Source organism: Colletotrichum destructivum, chromosome 6, assembly GCF_034447905.1.
Source record: "Colletotrichum destructivum chromosome 6, complete sequence".
NCBI lineage: Eukaryota > Fungi > Ascomycota > Sordariomycetes > Glomerellales > Glomerellaceae > Colletotrichum > Colletotrichum destructivum.
Window position 1 is genome coordinate 2,278,300 of NC_085901.1, and position 10,849 is coordinate 2,289,148.

Consider the following 10,849-nt stretch of genomic DNA (forward strand, 5'->3'; position numbering starts at 1 on the left):
AAAGCAAATACTTTTTTTTCTTTCAAGTTGGAGCCGATTAGAAACCCTCAAGTCGTTGGGAAAGTGAATGTTTCTGTGTGCGCCACACCCATGAATGAATGTGGCTAATGCAAGGTACAAACAGGGGCGCCTCGGGAGGAACAGTTGAGTCGAGATAGAAGGTTCAGGTGCCGGTGGGAGGGGACGTTGGATCATGCCAGGCAATTGTGGCGGTGAGTCTGGCAGTGGGCTCTTCTGCTCATGGAACTTCACCGAAAGCGCTGCACATCACCTCGGTGCACGGGCCTGCTCTTTACCTTGCAACCCCGCCTTGTCCCTACCTACTCCATCCCACCAACCCAACTCCCGTTCCGCTTCTTGCTCACATCTTTCTTTTTCTCAGCCTCACTCACAACAATCCAAACGCGCAACCCAAACCACTCCCAGGGCACCCCTTTTGCCTACATACCTTCCAAGTTCAGAAACCCACACCCTTACGCCAACGCGCCAAACGCACCACTACAAACCCAGCCACACGCTCACGCGACAAAGCTCTTTCTCATGACTACCATCGAAAACCTTAAGACTATCGACCCCTTCGCGGACGCGGACGAGGGCGATGCCAACAACGCCCAGAAGAAGGGCCAGGACTACATTCACATCCGTATCCAGCAGCGCAATGGCCGTAAGACTCTCACTACCATCCAGGGCCTGCCCAAGCGATTCGACCAGAAGAAGATCCTCAAGGTCATAAAGAAGAAGTTTGCCTGCAACGGCACCATCGTGGAGGACACGGACCTCGGCGAGGTTATTCAGCTCCAGGGTGCGTTTGCGATACACAATCCAAGATGAAGATGACTAGGGTGAAGCAAAGTATATTGACGTTGGTGGCACAGGTGACCAGCGCAAGGCCATTCACGACTTCCTCATCGATAAGCAGGAGGGCCTTGAGATGGACTCCAAGGTACGTCCCACATCGGAACTTGTCCCACCTTCATCTACCTCTCCCAAGACACCGCCCGCATTCCATCCTCCCGAACCCATCCCCAAACATGCTAACCCGATTTCGCTTTCCAGCTCGTCAAAGTCCACGGCTTCTAAACAAGCCGTCACTGCCAGGAGGCGCCGTCTCCCCCTCGCAGCCGACCGGATCCCGGTGACACCATCCCCTCGGGGAAGACGACACGATTACCGATCAGCTCCAATTACCTCTTCTCGTCCTTTTTTATTATTTTTTACCCAGCTTGTCACACAAACAGAAACACTCGTGAAGAGGGTTAAAACCGATTAGCTCCGAGATTGGGACAAAGGACTGCTCTGAAAGGTCGATTCCAAAAAACTTTTTTGCGGGGATGGAGAAAAACTGGGAGGATCTTAAAGGTGCCTGCGGGAGATTTACACAACGATCCGACAACCTGTGACCCGGAATGGGGTTTTGAGGGGGCGACTCGGATCGCGTATGGTGTGTCACGCTGGAAACTGGCAATGGGATTTTCAATGGTCTTGGTGAGGCTTTTTCGAGGGCCTGTTTTGTCAAATGCACCGTTCTGTGACAGCAGTGTCGAACGACAACTTGAACAAGCATAAGATACGAACGATTACTACTTTTGAGCATTACGTCCGGTCACAAATCTGTCGGCCCTAACTAGCTAGGTTCCGATGTTCAGGGCTACTGGCAAAGCTGCGAGAGGCCAACCACCAACACTTCGTGCGGCTGTCATCGGGTAATCCGACCGCCGCAGGACATGTGACGCAAAGGACACAGAGTGATTCGATACCGTCTTTAGGATGACCAACCCTCCCTGTCGTGTATCGCGTGCATTCCATGTGGTATCTCGTAAGTCACTGTCATGACAATGGGACAGCAAATTCTCAGTGATGAATCTACTGGTTGATTGTCGTACTACGTAATGTTGTGGTACTGCCCTCCACCCACTGCCCCTCGTCTCGCTCGATCCTAACTTTTAGGCTTTCAATGTTACGGCTCTACAACGGCGGGGGTTTCCTTCTTGAATCTGAACATTTTTGGTACTCTCTTACATGCCTGCTTGACTTTCTGTCGTCGAGAGAGTTTGATCTTGGGCTCTTGATCTTCAGCCGGATTGGTTTGAGCTGAATTGTCCTGGGCCGAATCTCTTTGCTCAACTCGAACCTCATTGATTTTTCGGTTGACATTTGGAGCATCGCTGGGAGACATCGGTCGCTGAGAGCTTGGCAAGCTTGTTTTGCTCGATTCTGGCCGTCGTTCCTCTGTCTGTTGCTTGTCGCTTTGGGCGCCATTGGGAGATGCCCGTAGCCGAGAGCTTGGTGATATTGGTCTGTCCAATTCCGGTGGTTGTTGAGATCGTGCAGTGTCACAGAGTTGACAGGGGCAGAAATAGGGTTCGGGGCATGCGAGTCGAATGATTTCACCCTTCTCGATATATTTTGTGGCCTTGATTGCGACAGTCCCCTCGGTGCCCTGTTCAAACATGGCGTTCGCATTGTCGTCTTTATACATAAGAAGGTCCGAAGGTCTGAAATGGAGTACGTGATTCCTGAATGCTAGGAAGCCGACGTCGATCCAAAATTCCAAAAGCAGCGTGTGGTGCTTAGCCGTCATGAGGTCTGCGTGCCTGGGAATGCCGCTCAGGCGTGGGTCGAAGTTTTTGTAGGCTCTCTTGACTGCTTGTGCTCTCTCTTCAGTCGATCCCAGCTAGAGTCCGAATATCTTAGTGCAAGGCATTCCTGGCATCATGGTGGGAAACTCGGCTTCCCCAGAGAATATCACGTCGTCGCGATGATAGTCCCTGAGGGCTATTGTCGGTCCCCTAGGGAAGGTTATTTCGGATGGTGAAGTTAAGGCCATCGGAGGCAACTGGAAACGGTTCGGTTTGTCACCAGTTTTGTAAACGTTGATGGAATGGAATGCTGATGAGGAAGGAAATTCAGCGAAAGCTCGACAAGTGATGGTAGATAACCGAACGAAACCTCTTTGGAGATATTGAAAGATCGAGAGGGTGGCGGCAAAAGAGGCAGACAGAAGAGCCGCGGGGGAAACGTACTGGAAGAGGAGACGATGGGTCGACTTCGCAAAAGCGAGGGAAGAGTAGTACCTAGTAAGGAGGGAAAGTACCTTATGGTGGGAAACGGTAAAAAGGTCGGTTGGAACAACAGTCCAAACAGCAGGAAGATTGCGCGCATGGCGGCGCGCCACCGATCAATAGCCATGTGAGCGTGATAGAAAGATCCACTGTCTATTCCTGGCACGCGGGATAGTGCTGCTTCCACTCTTGTGTTGATGTTTCTAAGTCTCACAGCCCGAGTTCGTCACAGGGAAGGTACAGCTGGTGTATGAGATTGAGTATGAAGAAAGCCCACCGATCAACGTGAGAGAAAGATGGGGGGACGCTATGTTTGAAACTAACAAGCAACGTGGTAATAGGAGCTGCAGGAAAGTGACGGGGCGATTGTCGCTGACTGGTTTGCGGCAAGCAACGAGGGCACGCCCAAGGTCTAGTGCATGGCTGACTGCGCTTCCTGAATACCTAGGTGTCTTGAGATAGTACTACCCGCCCCGATACCACAAAGAGCGGGAGTTCTGGTACCTCCCGTGTCAGTCTGCGCCCACAAGCGGCACCTCAGTGCTTTCTCTGGCACTATCATAAAAGGTGAATAAGTGACAAATGAACTGGAAAGCTTGATTCAACCTCGGCTTAATCTAGGTAACGGTATTCATACACCACCTCTCGCTCATACCTGCTTCTGTGCAGCAAGCTTCTGTACTTTCCGCTCCTCCTCGTCGAGATGCTGCTTCTTGTAGTGGGCGATCACGTGGTCCAGGTTGGTCTGGGAACCAGCGACGACATTGCGCGCGGCATGGTTAGACAGCGCCCTGTGCAAGAGTTCAATCGTCAGCTTCCATAGGTCTTGCTATGTCCACCGCACTGTCCCTTTTCTATCTGTCTCTTGTCGGGAAGGGGTAGGCTCACTCGGGGAATCTGAGGTCAACGTCGCGGTTCGCAGGGGTGGAGAAGAAGAGCAGCCTGTCGAATCCGGCTTGCTCAACGGCCTTTGTGTGTAGTGCGTTCCTTTCCTTCCATGTCTCCTGCCAGTGGGCGTACTCCTGGATCTTCTTTGTCAAGTACGGCGCCTCGCCGTTCTGACCGGGAGCGGTGATCTTATAGACGACATATGCGGAGGGGATGATCGCGACCACGGCCCAGAAAAAGCCCTGCAGACAAATGTAGGTCAGTATGGCTCTTCCATGGCGCAAACGTGGCACGGAAACAGCGATTGGTCCCATCAATGTAGGGGTTTGTTCATAGGACGTACTCCGATGGGCTCCTCGACGGTGTGGGCGTGGTGGCCGTGGTCGCCTCCAGAAGCGTAGGATCTCGATTGGCGCAGGCCAGTCAGCCGTGACTGACGCGCGATGCAGACAGCCCGCGTTCGAATGGCCTGCATCGTGAATGACGTTGCGAAGCGATATCAATTGACGATTGGGATTCGGTTTATGGGGGGCACAGCGTCAAACTGAAGAGGGAGCCTCGGGGTGTGGAGGTTAAACCCAAGGCCGGAGGAGCGTCACTTTTCCTGGATAAGCGCTAGCGCGCTCTGTGGCGGCTACAGCGTTTATTTCTACCAATCATTGGCTGCCGAATTCAAATAAGTGAGTTCGCCCTCTTATTGGGGCATTTGGAGACAGCTTGGCCATACGGAGGACTTCGACGGATTTCTATTTCGTGGTAATAAACTGTCCTTTTTCTCAGTTGACTCATTCTCGGTTCTTGAGGTGTTTATAAAGGCGTCCGTTCTCTTCAACTGAACGTATGGCATTATATTGTCGCAGTTCACATCAGTTGTTGACACCATTTCAGTTTCCCCTACAGCCACCAACCTCCATGAACACCGGGCTGAAGTTGAAGTTCGGATAACTTTTGATGATATTCTCAACCACATTTCCAACTTAGGTCGACTTCGACCTGTCAACCACATTGTTTCCACAACATACCACTGGATCTCAAAACCTGCCGGCTTTTAAGATGGCGCCACGAAATTCCACTCGCGCAGCTCTCTTCCCTTTCACTATCTTCATGGTGGTCTTCGGCCTCGTCTTCCTCGCATCATCCGCCTCCGCCTTGGCAGCCCCTGTTGCGCCCTCACCACCAGCTGAGGTCGAACTCATCTGCCACACAGATAACGCGGCAGAATGTTACCCTAAAATCTTTCAACCGACAGAAGAGTTCCAGACTGTTCACGATGACCAAGAACTGCCGCACGGGCTTCATATTCGCATGAACATCAACACGGGCAAAAAGGAAGCCAAGATCAACGACCCTGATGAGAAGACCCCGGGGCTCGAGGGCCTTCCTACAGACCGCTCGATCGTAGTCGTGGACTCGGACAAGGCCCCCGATGCAGAAATCCCCAAAGACGCGCCCAAGTATGAGTCTGCAGGCATGGTCAAGCAGCCACAGCAGGAGTCGGGCGAGTTTTACACCCATCTTGAGTTCGTCAAGAAGGGCGCTCACGGAAGTGATCTCCCCATCGACGAGGCCCTCGAATTTCTTGAGGACATCTCTCACGACATCTACTACGGCCTCAAAATCGTAGAGACCTTTGACACCGTCAAGTCCCTCCTCTGTCTCATGGTCGACCCCAAGACACCGGCCCCGGCCGAGGGTGCCGTGCCCCGTGACCAGCAAGCCGCCGCCATCATCTCCGGCGCGCTACAGAACAACCCCACGGCGCTCGAAGAAGTGACCAAGGTCTGGCCCCAGCTGATGAGCGCGTCGTGCCGCTCACCCCATAAGGCACCGGAGCTCAAGCTCCGCGACGGGTTCTACTCACCGTTCGTGCCAGCACCGGACGACAATGATCACGACATCCTCCGCGCGGCGAACAAGGCCAAAGCGCAGGTCCACGCCATAAAGGGCCTGATCAAGAGCCCGACGATCCGAGAGGACTTCATCGCCAACAAGGGCATGGACCGCATCCTCGAGGTTCTCGGGCCCCAGGACGCCCAATGGGAGGCGGCGCAGCGCAAGGCCGGGCAGTTCGTTCTGGACAGCTTCCTCGACGAGGACATGGGCGCCGAGGTGGGTGTGTGGCCCCTCTTCAAGGCGTCCGAGGCGGACAAGTCCAAGAGGATCGCCGACCGCGTCAGCGATGAGAACTGGAAGATCGTCGTGAAGGGCATCATGGAAAAGAACAAGGGAGACGAGAACCACTGGAGCCGAGATCTGTACAACCGGCTGGATGCGCACGAGAGGGCCCAACTGAAGATGATTGCAAAGGAGGAGTTGTAAAAGTGCGGATACCAGATGCAATAGAGCACATGATATATGCCCAAATCTCCGATTGCCCCTGGTGCCAATGGCTGTCGGCCCTGCTGTAACCTCCATCATCTCAGAATTGAATTGAACGAAAAGAAGATGGATATCACCTGGTGGGTCCGATGCCACCAGGGTTCCGGTAGTGACAGTCCAGCACATGGGGGGGGTTTGTCTTTTTTTTAACCCCCAGCGTATACCAAATTACCCTTGCGAAGCAATTCAACGAACATCTAGTCACAGCGAAAGCAGAAGCGGAAGAGTGCTCATGTAATTTTGGTATCTCTTCGTTGAATTCATTCCCATTTTGAGGCTCAAACTTTTTAGCGGACAACGATGTTGTATTGAACTATCATCGCCCAAACAACATGGTAGCGGCCTTGCCTTGCTACCAAAACCATTTCCCGTTTCGCCTTGATGCCCGTTTGAATGCAAGAACCTCCCTAAGACAGCCCACAACCATCCTCTACTTCAGAGGAATGAAACGAGAAGAGTGCGTGGCACCAATACCGGGTCTACCGTGCTTGACAGGCTTGCTGTTGGATTGTTAGTGCTGTCCTGTAGAGGATGGGTTTGCTCTGTCGAGAGCCATGGTGGACCGGGGGAACGTACTAAGAGATAGAGAACTCGGCGAGGTAGTGACCAACCATCTCGGGCTTGATCTCAACCTGGTTGAACTCCTTGCCGGAGTAGATGCCAATGACGGAGCCGATCATCTCGGGGACGACAATCATGTCACGCAGGTGGGTCTTGACGAGGTCGGGCTTCTCGTTGGGCTTAGCCTCCTGCTTAGCCTTGCGGAGCTTCTTGATCAAGCCCATGGGGCGGCGCTTGAGACCACGGTTGATGCGCCGGCGGGCACGGGCGTGGACGACATCGCGGAGCTGCTCGGAGTCGAGGTCAAGGAGACTGTTGGGGGAGAACCAATGTTAGCCTGGACAGCTCTTTTTCGTAACAGATTTCCTGCTGGCTTCTCGAATCGTAGGGTTGGAGGGAGAGCGATGATAGGATCATTCGACTCCGTCGTCGATCGTGGGGTGCTGATGGCATAACGATGCATGTCATGTGGGCTAGACGTACGCGTCAAGGTCGATTCCGCGGTAAGAAAACTTGCGGAACGCTCTTCTCTTCTTGAGCTCGGCAGCCTCCTCAGCGTTCTGTACGAGATCCTCCAGTCAGCCTACTGTTCTGTGCAGCCACCAAAAGTCGCATTCGTCGGCCAGCCATCGTGATGGTAGGCTCGCGTCCATCGAATTGATTTTATTTTCTTCCAGCGCTCAGGAGAGAGGGGAGCAGAGTCGCACGTACGTATTCGGGGTCGTCAGCCATCTTTGCGGTCGTGAGTTGTCAGGAGATTCGCTTTCGATGCGGTCTATCGAAGGCGAATGAGCTGAATTGCCGGTGGTGTCGAAGTTTTGGAGAGGGCGCTGGGGCTACGGTCGCTTGGAGGTTTCGCTTGTTCCTGCGCGCTGGACGGGCCCGCTTTACTTTTTTCGTAGGGTTCAGTTGCCCTCCCCCCGCAGTCATGTGATTCTTTTGTGCACCTCGCTTGGGCGTAGTATCCCGCGCTTTGACCACCCGTCTCTTTTCCCGCTCCGGCCACTTATCCCTTCTCCACCACCACCGAAAATGTCGTTGCAGGCCGGTGGTGTAGAAAGCGGCCGCCTGGCAGGAGACGGCCTCCGCTTTCCACTTATACGGCCAACGTCCCCGAGGTATCCACTTGACTCTTCATCTCATATTGTCTTTACTTGGTCTAGATAACCAAAGTTGCTGTTTTCACGATGCGTGGATGCTCTTGACAGTCGGAAATGAAGACCGGAAGAAGGCATCTCTCCTTCCTGGCCATAGATGCACATCTCATCAATTCGAACAGCCAGCTTTCGGGTGGGACCTAAACATGAGAGGGCTCTTGCTAAAACATCAGTCGCCTTGTCGATTTCCGGCTGCTTTCGTCTCGCCGCTATTGGCGTCTGTTTGGTACTGCTTAGAGCTGAGTCTCAGAGTTCACAGGAGGGAGTTGCAAGCGTGTTTCTGGCAATCCTGGCTGCTCGGAATGTGTTAAAACTGCAACAGACAGAAAGATGATCTAACAATCAGTTCATGGAAATTCGAGTCGCTCTCTCGTATGATGGAGTGAGTTGTGGCCAAGTGCCGTAACACCTGTATCACTCGTTCTTCAGGAGTAACATCGTGCCCGAAGACAACTAAGCCGAGATGAAGAGCCACGGTTGGCGACAACCACAGAGGCAGTCACGAGTATCGATCCACCCGATAATCAATGACGAAAATTGTGCAATCATAACGTTGGTTCAACCAGCGAAACATAGAGAAACAAAATGATAGATGTTACCCGGCTGACGTGCATCTGCACTCGCCTTTCACATTGGCAATGGGCAAATGCATGTTGCGATCCCATTCTCGGGCGGCAATTTATAAAACTTGAAGCTGTTTCACCAGATATCGATGCTGTACGGCCCTAATTGCGATGCCCGTGTCCCGGAGTCGGCCCCGGGTCCTCTGTAGATCCCGGCACGGCGGACTTTATGAACGCGTGTCAAAGGTGATGGCAACCTAAAGTCCACTGCGTTGGAATCACCACAAACAGTCAGAGTAGTAGGAGGGAGAGCTTACAAAAGGCACAATGTGTATCATTCCTGCACACATGCTGTTACCTGAGGACCAAAACACTTCCTGACCAGAGCTCACACTACGCAGTTTCATAGAGCGTTCTGTTGACCGCACCATTTTTTACCAAGGCCTTTCACTAAAAAAGAACGAAACGAAGATTCACCAGAGGCCTCGGAACACGAGACTCGCCGTAAAACCCAGATAGTTGGAGTTGGCAACGGTTGCTTGTATATACACCGCCAGGGCGTTTACTCCATCTGGCCCAACTACACACATGTACGAAGAAGGATCTAACTATGTACGTATCGAAGTAAAGGTATATACGTTCCAATCCCCCGTCAAAGCCAGACATTTCCACTCATGAAAAGTCCCATACACGCCGTTGCCCCCAAGCCACAGCCTTAACCTTCCCTCAGATACTCTTGAAGACATCCAAACTCGACAATGCAGTGCCGGGCCACGAGAACATGGTGTTGGACGGGCAGCTGGAGCCTAGGGCTTGGTTGTTCATCCACCCAACCTCCCAGTAATACACGCCCTTGCCGTTCTTCACAGCGGCGACAACGGCGGCGACCCGTTTCATGAAGGTCGTCTGGCCGGCGGCGGAGAAGGGGATATCTTTGAGGTCGCTCGGGAAGGCGTATGCGGGACTCGGGCAGCTCGTGGGCCAGTTGGTCTCGGCAACGACGATTTCCTTGCCCCATTTGTTGGCCAGGTTGGTCAGGCTTGTCTTAAGGGCGGACAAGGTGGCGCCGGAGCCATAAAAGGGGTAGTAGGAGACGCCCATCATGTCAAAGTCGGCGGCCTTGAGCAGGTTCTGGGCGAATAGGTTGGTGTACCAGTTGTTCTGGGCGTTCCAATCCCAGCCGTTGTCGAGGTGGATCATGATCTTTGGCTTCGGGCTGAGGGTGGAGTCCTTGATGCCGTACGCGGCCGAGTTGAGAAGGCGGGCGACGTTGCTCCAGTTCGAGGTCCTGCCCGTGTTGAAGAGCAGGCCGGCGCGGATCTCGTTGCCTATGGAGATAATGGCGGGCGGGACGCCGGCCTTTTGGAAAGCGTTGCTGACCTCGAGGGTATAGTTGTACAAGCGCCAGCTAAGGTTCTCAATGTCCGAGGGCCAGCCCGAAGGGATGCCCTGCTTAGTCGGGTCGGCCCAGGTGTCGCTGAAGTGCAGCGTGAGGTAGACAGACAAGCCCTGCGCCTTGGCGCGCTTCGCGAGGGCGAGGTTGTAGTCGAGATTGTAGTCGCCATTGGAAGGGTTGACCCAGACGCGCTGACGGACCGAGTTGACGCCGGCGTTCTTGAGGATCACCTCGAGGGACTGCGAGGCGCCGGCGCTGCTCTTGTACTTGATACCGGCCTTCTCCTCAATGGGCGCCGAGGACCAGTCCGCGCCCTTGTAGGTGAGCGCGGCATTGGCCGTGGAGAGGGCAAGGAGGAAGATGGAGGCGAGGGAGGCCAGCATCTTGGGCAACGATGATCGATCGACGATGGCGCTGACCTTTGTCTTTTCTTTCGGACGCTACTCAGAGGGACTGAGAAGGGGAAAAGAAGGGAAAGGATCTCCTTCGAGTTGAGGAAAGAAAATTGGCAAAGATCGAGCGATGGGCAAGTCTTGTTCTACGTAGGTAGGGAAGGGTATTTACTTACCTCTAACGCCTGCCCCCTTTTCCAGAGTATCAACTTGCCGGAGAGGGCCATCCCGTCCCTTGCTCTAATTGACGGGATTACACGAACTCATTCCTTGGAAATCCCCGCTTCCAGAGTCTCCCTCGGGAGCAAATACTCACTGGAAATCAGGAGACAACACACAACAAGACGTTACCCTGCCGGTGTTAAGCTGCCTCGCTGTCGTCTTCCCCCTCCCCGGTCAACCTCAAGCCGTCCTGTCAGACTACCAAGACCAAGGGGGGAGCTGACAGGCA

The 10,849-nt window shown here is 53.7% G+C and overlaps 6 protein-coding genes across 6 annotated transcripts; 2 read left to right on the plus strand and 4 right to left on the minus strand.

Moving 5' to 3' along the window:
• Positions 1 to 193: 193 nt before the first annotated feature.
• On the plus strand, positions 194 to 1,840 carry CDEST_09891 (Putative SUI1 domain-containing protein; the record flags this gene model as incomplete). The annotated part of the gene is made up of 4 exons (XM_062926049.1): positions 194 to 212; positions 383 to 802; positions 876 to 943; positions 1,057 to 1,840. The coding sequence occupies 4 exons, from the start codon at positions 194 to 196 to the stop codon at positions 1,078 to 1,080; spliced, it is 531 nt and encodes a 176-aa protein (XP_062782100.1). The 3' UTR covers positions 1,081 to 1,840.
• A 117-nt stretch (positions 1,841 to 1,957) lies between these two features.
• CDEST_09892 (uncharacterized protein) lies at positions 1,958 to 2,581 on the minus strand (the record flags this gene model as incomplete). The annotated part of the gene is made up of 1 exon (XM_062926050.1): positions 1,958 to 2,581. The coding sequence occupies one exon, from the start codon at positions 2,579 to 2,581 to the stop codon at positions 1,958 to 1,960; it is 624 nt and encodes a 207-aa protein (XP_062782101.1).
• A 1,071-nt stretch (positions 2,582 to 3,652) lies between these two features.
• CDEST_09893 (Putative NADH-ubiquinone oxidoreductase 17.8kDa subunit) lies at positions 3,653 to 4,506 on the minus strand. The gene is made up of 3 exons (XM_062926051.1): positions 4,294 to 4,506; positions 3,951 to 4,192; positions 3,653 to 3,853 (listed from the first exon to the last, which is right to left on the minus strand). Exons 1-3 carry the CDS (start codon positions 4,423 to 4,425, stop codon positions 3,712 to 3,714), a joined length of 516 nt encoding a protein of 171 aa, XP_062782102.1. The 5' UTR covers positions 4,426 to 4,506; the 3' UTR covers positions 3,653 to 3,711.
• Positions 4,507 to 4,693: 187 nt separating this feature from the next.
• CDEST_09894 (Putative armadillo-like helical protein) lies at positions 4,694 to 6,310 on the plus strand. The gene has a single exon (XM_062926052.1). It carries the CDS (start codon positions 5,004 to 5,006, stop codon positions 6,267 to 6,269), a length of 1,266 nt encoding a protein of 421 aa, XP_062782103.1. The 5' UTR covers positions 4,694 to 5,003; the 3' UTR covers positions 6,270 to 6,310.
• A 232-nt stretch (positions 6,311 to 6,542) lies between these two features.
• On the minus strand, positions 6,543 to 7,745 carry CDEST_09895 (Putative small ribosomal subunit protein uS19). The gene is made up of 4 exons (XM_062926053.1): positions 7,602 to 7,745; positions 7,374 to 7,450; positions 6,906 to 7,202; positions 6,543 to 6,829 (listed from the first exon to the last, which is right to left on the minus strand). Exons 1-4 carry the CDS (start codon positions 7,620 to 7,622, stop codon positions 6,760 to 6,762), a joined length of 465 nt encoding a protein of 154 aa, XP_062782104.1. The 5' UTR covers positions 7,623 to 7,745; the 3' UTR covers positions 6,543 to 6,759.
• A 1,448-nt stretch (positions 7,746 to 9,193) lies between these two features.
• Positions 9,194 to 10,516, minus strand: CDEST_09896 (Putative glycosyl hydrolase family 53, glycoside hydrolase superfamily). Its single transcript, XM_062926054.1, has one exon. It carries the CDS (start codon positions 10,387 to 10,389, stop codon positions 9,337 to 9,339), a length of 1,053 nt encoding a protein of 350 aa, XP_062782105.1. The 5' UTR covers positions 10,390 to 10,516; the 3' UTR covers positions 9,194 to 9,336.
• Positions 10,517 to 10,849: the final 333 nt, after the last annotated feature.